The sequence below is a fragment of the Oncorhynchus keta genome, chromosome 10, assembly GCF_023373465.1.
Source record: "Oncorhynchus keta strain PuntledgeMale-10-30-2019 chromosome 10, Oket_V2, whole genome shotgun sequence".
NCBI lineage: Eukaryota > Metazoa > Chordata > Actinopteri > Salmoniformes > Salmonidae > Oncorhynchus > Oncorhynchus keta.
The window spans coordinates 40,984,361-40,998,366 of NC_068430.1; the positions used below are offsets into that span (position 1 = coordinate 40,984,361).

Sequence of the window (14,006 nt, forward strand, 5' to 3'; positions counted from 1 at the left end):
GAGCTTCTTGATATGCCACACCTGTCAGGTGGATGGATTATCTTGGCAAAGGAGGAATGTTCACTAACAGGGATGTAAACAAATGTGTGCACTAAATTGGATAGAAAATACGCTTTTTTGTGCATATGGACAATTTCGGGATATTTTATTTCAGCTCATGAAACACGAGTCCAACACTTTACATGTTGCGTTTATGTTTTTGTTCAGTATAAATTAGCTATATCACACAGGAGGCTTTGTCCAGTACAGTACAGTGCCTAATTGCTTAGTTAGCTAGCTACATTCTGATGCCAGTTGCAAACGTTAGCTAGCAAATGCTGAACACAAGTTGTTCAATTAAGCCGTTACAATTATGCAATGCTGATCTATGGATTCTAATCAAATATTTTATTCTGACCTTAGTTTGTCCGTTGAAAATATGGCTAAGTAATAGTGATGTTACATTTGATACCGGAGCCCCGAGGAATGCGTCAAAATCGCTAAACAGTTTACTTCGAAGTAGTGTGCCAATTGCTTGTATCAGTTTATCAGAAGCACGTGATCAATGATGTCCAAAGCTTTGTTTTGTCTTTAGCTATCAATTTAGTTAATCTCTTCTCGGGTTTGAGGCAAAATATGAATACATGTGAGTTTATGGCCATGCATGACCATCCATTCATTTAATTACATAATATCTTGAAAACAATTTATTGAAAGCCAAAGTTATTAACATTTGGCTTCAAAGAGTATCTATCTATATTTGGAAGAATTTTACGGACAAAAATGTAAAGTTTTTGTCTAGGAAAATTTACCCAGTTTTATCACTAGCTGTCCGCTCATTTTATAAAAATGATAAACCAAACCAACGTCAATTATATTAGGAAGAACAAGGTTCACTACATAAGGGTGATGTTTTAAGACCTTACAATGATGGGGGCTTGAATGTAATTTATTTAGAATGTATGAATGGTATGTTGAGACTAAAGTGGTTAGTATTTTGAGGACCTCTTAGGCCCCACTGCCCCCTATCTGAGATATCTACTGTCGCCATCATCCTTCACATACAACACCCGTTCTGCTAGTCACATTCTGTTATAGGTCCCGAAAGCACACATCCCTGGGTCGATCGTCTTTTCAGTTCGCTGCAGCTAGCGACTGGAACGAGCTGCAACAAACACTCAAACTGGACAGTTTTATCTTAATCTCTTCATTCAAAGACTCAATCATGGACACTCTTACCGACAGTTGTGGCTGCTTTGCGTGATGTATTGTTGTCTCTACCTTCTTGCCCTTTGTGCTGTTGACTTTGCCCAATCATGTTTGTACCATGTTGTTGTCATGTGTTGCTATCATGCTGTGTTGTCATGTGTTGCTGCCTTGCTATGTTGTTGTCTTAGGTCTCTCTTTATTTAGTGTCATCTCTTTTTGTGATGTGTGTTTTGTCCTATATTTATAATAGATTTTTTATTTTTAATCCCAGCTCCCGTCCCCACTGGAGGCCTTTTGGTAGTCCGTATAGTTAAATAAAAGGTTAAATCAATCAATAAATACATTTTCTCTGTGATATGGATGGCTTGTGTCCCTGCTTCCATCTTTAAAAAGATTGGAATAGATTTCTTGCTTAGACTATAATATTAACAAATTACCTGTGAAACTTTCTGCACTTCACCAACAAGTGTTGGAAATCCACATATAAACACAACTTCACTCCACATAACACACCGATATGGAATAATAGGTGTATTCTGTACCGTAACAAGACCATAGTCTTTCTTTTTTATTTGATTTAGCTCGGCAAGTCAGTTAGGAACAAATTATTATTTCACAATGACGGCCTACCCCGGCCAAAACCCTCCCCTATCCCGGACGACGCTGGGCCAATTGTGTACTCCCCTGTGGGACTCCCAATCATGGCCGGTTGTGATACGGCCCGTTATCGAACTAGGGTCTATAGTGATGCCTCTAGCACTGAGATGCAGTGCCTTAGACCGCTGCTAAGAGATGTAAGAATGGATTAACAAAAATATCTGTAAAAGACCAAATCTTTTAGATGAAAGTTGTAATACCCTCAGCTATAATGTTTAAGATAAAACATTACTGTCCTTATCGCCCCAAGCAATATTGTAGTCATAAATGCTATTCCTTCTAGTCTTGTACTGCTGATGAAAGGGATGTTATTATATTCAGATGAGTCTTTATACATAAATGGCTGTTTGCAGGATAAGAAGTGTAACAATATACATCAGACAAGTTATTTCCAAATAATTCTTCCCAGAACAGTTAAAGGAACAATCTGTCAATTGTTTTTAATGTATCTGTAACCAAGAAATAACAAAATAGTTGCCTTTCTCTATATTACCCAAGGCCAAAGAGAACCATTTAAAAATTCTAAATTATATTTATCCGTCAAATACATTTTTAAGATTGAAATTCAATGTAGAGCGTAATGACATTTTGTGGGAATGACATTGAAACTACTGAACATATTTTATTTTCCTGTGATCATATTACCACTTTCTGGGAGGAGTTACATGATTTATTCATTTCAAAGAATATTAATATTGACAATTTCACATTCAATGACATCAAATTTGGGGGGGATTTACTTGGCTCATTGTGCTCTAGTGACTCATGGCAGGCCGGGCGCCTGCCGGCCGACTTCGGTCGTCAGTTGAACGGTGTTTCCTCCGACACATTGGTGTTTCGTCCTCAAAATACGGCGGGAGGGAAATGGGGTAAAAATTACAAAAAATATCATACATGTAGTTTCAAGTCACCTTGTCTGATAGAAATGTACATGGTTATCAAAACATCAAGCCAGGGTATGCCTACACCAAACACATCCCTTATTTTACATACAGTGCCTTGCGAAAGTATTCGGCCCCCTTGAACTTTGCGACCTTTTGCCACATTTCAGACTTCAAACATAAAGATATAAAACTGTATTTTTTTGTGAAGAATCAACAACAAGTGGGACACAATCATGAAGTGGATCGACATTTATTGGATATTTCAAACTTTTTTAACAAATCAAAAACTGAAAAATTGGGCGTGCAAAATTATTCAGCCCCTTTACTTTCAGTGCAGCAAACTCTCTCTGTAACGGCGTTCGTCTGTTGAAGGAGAAGCGGACCAAAATGCAGCGTGGTGGTTACTCCTGTTCTTTAATGAAACTGAACGAGACATGAAATAACTTATAATATTACAAAACAACAAACGGAACGAGAAAACCTATACAGCCTGTCTGGTGAACAACGACACAAAGACAGGAACAATCACCCACGAAAACACTCACAGAATATGGCTGCCTAAATATGGTTCCCAATCAGAGACAACGATAAATCACCTGACTCTGATTGAGAACCGCCTCAGGCAGCCATAGACTAATTAGTCACCCCACAAAACCCCAAGACAAAAAACACACCACAATAACCCATGTCACACCCTGGCCTGACCAAATAAATAAAGAAAACACAAAATACTAAGACCTAGGCGTGACAGAACCACCCCCCTAAGGTGCGGACTCCCGGACGCACCTCAAAACCATAGGGAGGGTCCGGGTGGGGGTCTGTCCATGGTGGTGGCTCCGGCTCGGGACGTGGACCCCACTCCATAAATGTCTTCGTTCCTCCCCTTCGCGTCCTGGGATAGTCCACCATCGCCGCCGACCATGGCCTAGTAGTCCTCACCCAGAACCCCACTGGACTGAGGGGCAGCTCGGGACTGAGGGGCAGCTCGGGACTGAGGGGCAGCTCAGCAGCTCAGCACTGAGGGAAGCCCAGCACTGAGGGAAAGCCCAGCACTGAGGGAAAGCCCAGCACTGAGGGAAAGCCCAGCACTGAGGGAAAGCCCAGCACTGAGGAAAGCTCAGCACTGAGAGGAAGCTCAGGCAGGTAGTTGTCTCCGGCAGATCCTGGCTGGCTAGCGGATCTGGAAGAGTCTGGTTGACTGGCAGTTCTGGAAGAGTCTGCTTGACTGGCAGCTCTGGCTGCTCCATGCAGACTGACAGCTCTGGCTGCTCCATGCAGACTGACAGCTCCATGCAGACTGGCAGCTCCATGCAGACTGACAGCTCTGGCTGCTCCATGCAGACTGACAGCTCTGGCTGCTCTATGCAGGCTGACAGCTCAGGCTGCTCCATGCAGGCTGACAGCTCAGGCTGCGCTGAACATGCAGGAGGCTCCGGCAGCGCTGTAGAGGAGGAAGGTTCTGGCTGCGCTAAACAGGCACCGTGCGGTCCATAGCATAACACGGTGCCTGCCCGGTCTCTCTAGCCCCCGGTAAGCACAGGGAGTTTGCGCAGGTCTCCTACCTGGCATAGCCATACTCCTTGTAAGCCACCCCCCCCAATACATTTTTGGGGCTCACTCTCAGGCTTCCATCCGCTTCATCGTGCTGCCTCTTCATACCAGCGCCTCTCCGCTTTCGCTGCCTCCAGTTCTTCTTTGGGGCGTCGATATTCACCAGGTTGTGCCCAGGGTCCTTTTCTGTCCAATATCTCCTCCCAAGTCCAGAAGTCCTTTGATCGCTGCTCCTCACGATTAACAGGGGGAGTTGGCTCAGGTCTGAACCCTGACTCTGCCACACTCTCCCTGAGCTTCCCCCCAATACATTTTTGGGGCTGACTTTCGGGTTTCCTTGCCAACCGTGTTCCCTCGTAACGTCGGCTCCTCTCTCCGGCTGCCTCTGCTCTCCTAAGTGCCTCCACCTGTTCCCATGGGAGGCGATCTCTTCCAGCCAATATCTCCTTCCAAGTGTAACAACCCTTGCCATCCAATACATCTTCCCATGTCCATTCCTCCTTTTGCTGCTTCTGCTCTCGCTGTTGCCTGTTACCACGCCGCTCGTTCCGGGTGTGGTGGGTGATTCTGTATCGGCTCTCTTCTATCTCCTCCTCTGATGAAGAGGTAGAACAAGGATCGGACCAAAATGCAGTGTGGTGGTTACTCATGTTCTTTAATGAAACTGAACGAGACATGAAATAACTTATAATATTACAAAACAACAAACGGAACGAGAAAACCTATACAGCCTGTCTGGTGAGCAACTACACAAAGACAGGAACAATCACCCACGAAAACACTCAGAATATGGCTGCCTAAATATGGTTCCCAATCAGAGACAACGATAAATCACCTGACTCTGATTGAGAACCGCCTCAGGCAGCCATAGACTAATTAGTCACCCCACAAAACCCCAAGACAAAAAACACACCACAATAACCCATGTCACACCCTGGCCTGACCAAATAAAGAAATAAAGCACAAAATACTAAGACCAAGGCGTGACACTCTCCAGAAGTTCAGTGAGGATCTCTGAATGAACCAATGTTGACCTAAATGACTAATGATGATAAATACAATCCACCTGTGTGTAATCAAGTCTCCGTATAAATGCACCTGCACTGTGATAGTCTCAGAGGTCCGTTAAAAGCGCAGAGAGCATCATGAAGAACAAGGAACACACCAGGCAGGTCCGAGATACTGTTGTGAAGAAGTTTAAAGCCGGATTTGGATACAAAAATATTTCCCAAGCTTTAAACATCCCAAGGAGCACTGTGCAAGCGATAATATTGAAATGGAAGGAGTATCAGACCACTGCAAATCTACCAAGACCTGGCCGTCCCTCTAAACTTTCAGCTCATACAAGAAGACTGATCAGAGATGCAGCCAAGAGGCCCATGATCACTCTGGATGAACTGCAGAGATCCACAGCTGAGGTGGGAGACTCTGTCCATAGGACAACAATCAGTCGTATATTGCACAAATCTGGCCTTTATGGAAGTGGCAAGAAGAAAGCCATTTCTTAAAGATATCCATAAAAAGTGCTGTTTAAAGTTTGCCACAAGCCACCTGGGAGACACACCAAACGTGGAAGAAGGTGCTCTGGTCAGATGAAACCAAAATTGAACTTTTTGGCAACAATGCAAAACGTTATGTTTGGCGTAAAAGCAACACAGCTCATCACCCTGTACACACCATCCCCACTTTCAAACATGGTGGTGGCAGCATCATGGTTTGGGCCTGCTTTTCTTCAGCAGGGACAGGGAAGATGGTTAAAATTGATGGGAAGATGGATGGAGCCAAATACAGGACCATTCTGGAAGAAAACCTGATGGAGTCTGCAAAAGACCTGAGACTGGGACGGAGATTTGTCTTCCAACAAGACAATGATCCAAAACATAAAGCAAAATCTACAATGGAATGGTTCAAAAATAAACATATCCAGGTGTTAGAATGGCCAAGTCAAAGTCCAGACCTGAATCCAATCGGGAATCTGTGGAAAGAACTGAAAACTGCTGTTCACAAATGCTCTCCATCCAACCTCACTGAGCTCGAGCTGTTTTGCAAGGAGGAATGGGAAGAAATGTCAGTCTCTCGATGTGCAAAACTGATAGAGACATACCCCAAGCGACTTACAGCTGTAATCGCAGCAAAAGGTGGCGCTACAAAGTATTAACTTAAGGGGGCTGAATAATTTTGCACGCCCAATTTTTCAGTTTTTGATTTGTTAAAAGAGTTATATCCAATAAATGTCGTTCCACTTCATGATTGTGTCCCACTTGTTGATTCTTCACAAAACAATACAGTCTTTATGTGTGAAGCCTGAAATGTGGCTAAAGGTCGCAAAGTTCAAGGGGGCCGAATACTTTCGCAAGGCACTGTATTTCTAAAACTCCCTATGGGAAAAATGATTGGAAACATTTAGCAGTTTTATGGGTATTATGACACCTTCACTGTGGGGCTATGCTCAATTCTTCAGGAAGCTTTGTTTTCCCATCACTACTAAGTAATAAGTTACCAAGCTATTTTTGGGGGTTGAAAAAATTGAAAAGCATTACAACCTATGAACACAACAGACACAAACAACATTACCAAGCATAGGCAGCCAACGCTTAAAGAACAGAAAAAGTAGCCAGCCCCTTCCAAATAATTATTGCTGGTTCCATCTGTGTAAATGCGTCCCCTTATGAGCAGGCGCAGAATGCACCCATAAACTGCATTTTATTATATTGCTAATGAACAATTACGCCATTGACTGCAGAATATTGTTAACTGCTATTAAAAATGGTAAGGACTCATTTGCCATTTTTGTCTAGCTAGCTACCATCGTAGTAAAAACAAAACTGTATGCAATTTGATGCATGCTATATCTAATTGAGTATGGCTTCTTAGATTTTTCAAGAAAATAGTTTATTAATCGATACAGTACATATAATAAGAACAAGAACAAACAATACAATAATGAGGAATTAACAGGCAGTTGTATACACCATTGAGAGTCAAAGCATGCTTAAGGTTTCTGTGGTGATTTTGTGTTGTGGTCAATAATTATTTACACATAATTGGACAACATCAAGGATATGGGGTAGTCTAAAAACTCTTCATAATTATGCTAAACCACAGTCAGGGTTGCAGTCCCAATTCCTGTCAATTCACATTAAGTCAAGCTAAGCAGTGACAATATTGAGGTCAGATCTAGGTAAGTGATTTTTAACCTTTTCTTACAAATTCATAAATTAAACTAGCCAATGTGAAAACCTGATTCATATTGGCAATAACAGGTAACCTGTGTGCTTAAAACACTGTGGTTAACCGTCACTACAGAACAGACATCTTCATAATACTATGCAGACCCACACAACATGTTGCATACGAAACAAGTTCATATTGAATAGCCCGCTATAAGGTGGCCAAAAGTGCACCCACACCAACTCAATTAGTTCTCATGAACATTTGCATACAAAATGACAGGAGGCTGAATAAAAGGTACAGTATGTCACATTTTAGCATGAACTTTGTTGATTTTTGAGGAGTACAATTTAGTAATACATGAAATAACAAATCATAAACCAGAAACTTATCAGGATTGAAATGTTGTTACTGTTTTAGGTTTGCAGCCTCCAAGAACAAAAATCCACAAGTTGGAACGCGCTAGCAATGCCCCAACAATGCCCCATTCCCCTCTCATTGTTTTTGGACATTAATGCTCAAGTTAGCAGTTGGGTGATTCTCACGAAACAACTTTTAACCATAGCAGTAACAAATTGAGTTATAAAACCATGATGCATCTGCAACAATCATTCTTAAGACTAAGATGCTTAGTTTATGGCATAGTGCCTTACATTTTCACCCCAAATTATCATGACCAAAATGCATCCGGATTAAAATTGGGTAATTTTATAAAATGGTACTACTATTACTAGAAAAACCTAACTTATTTGAATAAACACATTATGTTTCTGCAGTTTGAGGATAAATCATAATTCTGTACTAGTTGGAAGTTACATTAAACTATATTTATTACATATAAAGAGTGTCTGTGGACATGTTTCTCATTACCGTAACACTTTTTCAAATGGCTTTAAAAACTCCTATATTCATTTTTTATCAAGTTTTATTCACCCATGATGCTTCATCTAGAGAAGTAGTCCTTAAAGTTCATTTAATCTTTATTTATGTCTTCAGAATGAGGATCTTATTCTCCCCTTTACGACACTTGACGACCTCATTACCAAAATGAGAGAAATGCTAAAATTGGGAAAAACTTGGAGAACCATCACCTTACCAGCATGGAGGCATGAATGGGCTTTAGTGATGTGGTCCTTTGCAAGCAATAGGAGACAGCAGACTGAGCTAAGTGCCTCTCATTACCGCATCACTTTTATGTCTTTCGTTAATGAGAACCTTAATTTCGGTAACGATAATAACCTCATTTTAATGTATAGTTGATGGGTGTGCTGTGGTGGTAACTAATTATTTACTAGGACTAGAGCTTACACCTATTGTATAGATTTTTGGTAAAACATCAGTTATTCGATTAAGTAGGATCAAATAATTATGGGTGTAAACCCCATTTAATTTACCTAAAGCCACAATCTGGAGTTTGTTTCAACAAAGAGCAGCCCTGCCACTTAAAGGAGGATATCCCCCATTTTGACATGTGTACCTGTTTTACCTCTCTTTTTGGTAAATATCCCACAGATACTTTTTTTGGCATATCATGCTATGCCATTTGCCCATAAAATGCCATTCAATTTACAAACCCATCTAAAATACCTTAGAACCACACATATCCACATCCTAATACACCAATATTACCTGTAGAAAGTGTCACCTTTTTATGCTTAAGTCCACTTTCACTTTTGAAAATACATGCACGTAATTACAGTACTTATGCAAAATTAAGGTATTTTAGTCAATTGTATTAAGACCAGTGATTTTCATATTAATATATGCCATTTGGGATTGACAAATGACACATTTTGATGATGAATCTAACAGAGCTCAGTAGTTTTTAAACGGCAAACTATGAAACACTCATTACCAAAACATGTATTCTCATCGCCGGAATGGCATATATTATCCAACTTATCATTACCGTAATAAACCAATATTTAGGAAATATTACAAAAAGCCAAATGTATACTTGTAATGTTGGCTTAATTTGATAGTGTGCCTTTTGTTCTTTATATCCAAATAGGTTTACATAAAAACAAGTAATTATCACCAAAAAAAACAAGATTCAGAAAAGGTTGTATGTTGCAGTAATGAAAAATTACAAAACACATGAATGATTTAATTTTAAATATATATTTTTTTCAGTGTTTAACTCAGGCCGTTTCATTAGGTGAGCAATGTTAAAAAAATATATAGAAATTGGTTTGTCTATTACTCTTTGGGGACTTCGAAAACTATTACGGTAATGAAAATGTTTGCATTGGTAGTTGTGGAAATGCACAATATCTGATAAATAAACATAACAATAATTCTGAAATAGATAACTAGAGATCCTATTCTTAGAGGAATTGTGGTGGAAAATGTGTTTATTTCTTGTTGTCAAGTGCCAGCTTCGTGAGAATCACCCAGTTGGTGTCAGCGGCTTAGTAGAAAAATATGTATCGTCGTGGATTACAGTTTCTCCTGGCCCGTAGACAACTGTCAAGTTAAGGAACCATCTTGCTAATGTTGTCATTTTGGTGAACCAAAGAGGGTATATTAAAAGTTTTAAAAACTGTGGGTGAACTACACCTTTAAAGGCTATTTGTATTTTGAGATATTACACAATGAACCTTTAATGAGTAAGAGTTTAAAATGGCAATACAAAAGAAAACGGCACCATTCATACTAAAGGTGTGGTATTGGTTAACTAGAATAAGACATTTTCACATGTTCAAATTAATAATCTCAATAAACATGTAAAAACAGTGAGTGTTTGTTTCAGCGGGTCATAGGTTACTAGCACACATAGCCCATCCCTTTTGTGAAATAAATAAAAACAATTATCTACATCCAGAAAGACATCCATCTACATCCAGAAGGAATTATTGATGGGTGTGGTGAGATAATTGAGATGCACCAGGTCAAATAGACCATCCTGCATGAGAGCAAAAACAAACAAATGTCAAATTAAGAATACTATGAAGGTAGTCTTGATAGCTTATAACTGTAGGCCAAGAGCTGTGATCGTGAAATAACATTTATTATAATTGCTGCTCCTTAACTACAGGGAATCAAAGCATATCATTTGACAGCATCTACAAGTCAATATTCTTCCATTCTTTCTAATTATTTAGAAACTTTAGTGAGGTTGCTGTGAAACTTAGTAAATTTTTCCATTGATATCCCCAGATAAGAGTACAGGTTGAGAAGAAAGCTCATTTCAATAAGGTGAATGATTTCTCTTAAAACACTCACCTTTGGTGTGGTTCATCTTCCGGAGCCAATACTTCTGTCCTCAAAAATTGTGATTTCAACCTGGTGAGAGGGTTAGTTAAGGAAACTAGGATCCAGCAGGACATTAAAGAAGGTTACACATGAAAGGTCTGAGTGTGTCCCAAATAGCATCCTATACCCTATATAGCGCACTACTTTTGACCAGACCAGTGCAATTTGGGATGTACCCTGTTTGTGTGAGCCACCAAGACAGTAATGGATACAACCCTGAGACCTCTCTCTATTGGGTCTGTCAGCAGGAGTCCAAGAGGAGCGTAGATCTTCTCATTCTGCTCCTTGACGAACCTAGCGATTTTCTTCAATACCTAGAGACAAAGAAAGTAAGCCCTTTCACCCATTCATGGCTTGGCCTCATAAAAAGACTACATCCAATATGGCCACTGGTACACGTGTCATTCAACATTGGTTAAGTCCCAAATGACACCAGTTTCCCTAAAAAGTGCAATACATATTGTCTAGTTCTGTTTTTCCCTCAGCAGGAAAAAACTGAACTAGACAATACATTTGCGCCCAAGGTGTGATATCGCTCCTAAATAGCTCGTGCTAATATTCCTATCAAATCCAGTAAGGCCAGCAGGCTTGTCTCTTTTTATTGGTATGTAACTTATGAAAGTTGTACTGTCAATTTGTTTTGTATTTATACATGTACATGATACTGCAACAAAATTTCCCCAAAGGGATAATAAAGTCAATAAAGTAAAAGACTTAGGGACCTACTTTCTCATAGTGGGTCTCCATACAGAGGAAGATTGTGTAGGCGGTCATGCAGGCCAAGCAGCCCTCCAGGTAAGACTTGCCACCAATTTTCTCAGCCTCGGCGTAAAGGTTGTTAAGTGTCTGCATCGTCTCCTCAAACTGCTGCTTATCAACCTGAAAAAATAACCCCTCAGTAAAAAGGTCTGCATGGCCATATTCACACCTTTGAAAAGGAAACAGGTGAGTAGCTAGTTGTATCCATACATTGGGCCTAATTCAGGTGAACATTGTACACAATCTTAAAGAAACCAATTCATTTCTAAGTACCTCTGTGTGCATGTATGTTAATAAAGTGCTGAGCGATTAACCGGAATTTCAGGTATTTTTCCATTTTTTAAAACAACTAATTGACCGGCATCGGTTCAATTATTTGAATTCCATTTGTTTTTCCATTGAGTTCAATGCGCACATCACACAGTTTCTCTAGAGATAAATCAGATCCAGCCTGAACTGTGCGATGTAGTAGGGAGTTGCTGTTTCCAACAGTAATATTTTATAGTTTAGTGCATAAAATGCGGCCATCCATTGTGCATCTACTTGACTGGTCTGTTTGTTTTAAGCCTGCTACGAAGAGAGAAGGATGTGCAATTGTGAGGTGATAAAAAGAGTGGAGGTGTCATAATACCCATAAAACCTAGTGGTCAAATATGGAAGTGGTTTCCACTCGTTTCCCCCCCATTCATTTCCCCCCATAGGGTATTTTTGAAACACTTCAAATAAGGGCTGTGTTTCATGTAGGCTTACCCTGGCGTGATGTTTTGATAACCATGTAAATCTCACTTGGACAAGGTGACATTAATCAATATATTTGTCTCTACTTACTCTCAGATTTGAAAATGCTACTTAGCATCAAAGTAGACATCACGCAAAGCTCCTGCACGCCATCTCTAGCCGACACCTTTGCTAACAGATATTGTGTCCATTGAAAACTTGCACAAGACAGTTCACAGAATTGTCCATTTAAAGAAATGTAGCCAATTAATTCATTACTACATTTAGCTAACATTAGATATATATGGATGAACTATCTAGTATTTATAAAATAGTCAGACAGCATAGGCATCAGCTCTATAAAATAAATGTAATATACAAAACTGAAATATTTTATTAAAGTTGTGAATAAATTATGGTTAATAGGTGATAAGCAGTAATGGGCCATCTATACCATCATGTGACTTATGAATTGTTTTATTCTGTGTTCCAGCATTCAACCCACAATGTATAGTGCATTTAATGTAAAAAAAAATAATTTAAGAATAATAATCAAAAACCGTGATTATTTGTATATAATCGAACCGAAACGACCTTTAAAAAAAACACAAATAGCTCAGCATTGGTGCGTTACCATACCCTGGACTCCAGCTCTGAGGGGAACTTGGTCTGGAACTTGCAGATTTTACCCGAGTTGTAGTCCCTCTGGACATACACTTTGGAGGCGACGGCTGCTTGTTGCTGCAGCTCCTGTAAGCTGTGCGTCTGGGTGGGGTAACGCATGAATTAAGTGAGGAAAGCATGACTTGAAAAAACATCTCATGGGATCACTTGAATCCATCAGAATTGTAGTTATTGGGTTCATGGGAAAAGATAGCTAGCTAACGTTACATATCTCTGCTTCAGACAGACTAACGTTATGGGCCTTAAGATGTTTTTTGGAAACCGGGCCCTGGACAGGCAGAGAGCTAAGTAACGTTAGCTAACGTACCTAGTTCGCTAGGCTAGTAGACCAAGCACCACAGCACAGGCAGCCACCAATTGGTGATATCTAATTTGGTCAGACACGGCTTATAATATAGTTGTAAATGTCTCAATACACACAGTTAAAACACAAATGTGAACGCAATTTACCTCCGCCATAGTGGACTGAGTGAGTGTTCCTTCCTCCAGCTAGCTCACTACTGCCGCGTTCAAACCAACTGGGATCTCGAGGAAAAACGAGCTCGGAATTCCAACTCCGGAACTAGTGCTTCTTTCTAGTGCCGCGTGCAAAACGACTGGGAACTCGAAAAAATACGAGGTAAAATCATGACGTCAGTTATCTTCAAGTCGGAGCTCAAGAAAAAGGCTCGAGTTCGAGTTGGAATTCTGAGTTCGATAACCATTCAAATAAAATAAAACATTTCAGAGTTCTGTTGTTTTGAAAGCTCGGAAGTCTGAGATTTCTGGGACCGAGTTCCGAACTCCCAGTTGGTTTGAACGCGGCATAAACTCCGAACTGAAGAACACTTGAAGTCATGATTTGATCTGTATTTGTCAAAGTTTCCAGTTGTTTTGAACGCTGCATGACACCACTGTGAAGCGGGCAAGAATAACTACGCACTTCCTGGTCACGGATTTTTGGAATCCTTTAGAATTAGAGTCCTTTCCTATATACTAAAAGAATAACTAGTGCGAAATTATAAGTAATTTGCATAACTATCGATATATTTGATACTACTTATCATACGCCTGGGGCGGCAGGGTAGCCTAGTGGTTAGAGCGTTGGTCTAGTAACCGGAAAGTCAAACCCCCGAGCTGACAAGGTACAAATATGTTGTT

General features: G+C 40.2%; 1 protein-coding gene across 1 annotated transcript; it reads right to left on the reverse strand.

Moving 5' to 3' along the window:
- Positions 1-7,155: 7,155 nt before the first annotated feature.
- On the reverse strand, positions 7,156-13,482 carry LOC118388745 (golgin subfamily A member 7-like). Its single transcript, XM_035778163.2, has 6 exons — positions 13,317-13,482; positions 12,822-12,947; positions 11,433-11,585; positions 10,919-11,020; positions 10,677-10,736; positions 7,156-10,356 (listed from the first exon to the last, which is right to left on the reverse strand). The coding sequence occupies exons 1-5, from the start codon at positions 13,323-13,325 to the stop codon at positions 10,689-10,691; spliced, it is 438 nt and encodes a 145-aa protein (XP_035634056.1). The 5' UTR covers positions 13,326-13,482; the 3' UTR covers positions 7,156-10,356; positions 10,677-10,688.
- Between the last annotated feature and the right edge of the window lie 524 nt (positions 13,483-14,006).

Coding starts and splice junctions, on each gene's coding strand:
- LOC118388745 (XM_035778163.2), bottom strand. Junction 11,021..11,432: donor TGGAGACCCACTATGAGAAA/GTAGGTCCCTAA, acceptor CTTTGTCTCTAG/GTATTGAAGAAAATCGCTAG. Junction 10,737..10,918: donor TAGAGAGAGGTCTCAGGGTT/GTATCCATTACT, acceptor CCCTCTCACCAG/GTTGAAATCACAATTTTTGA.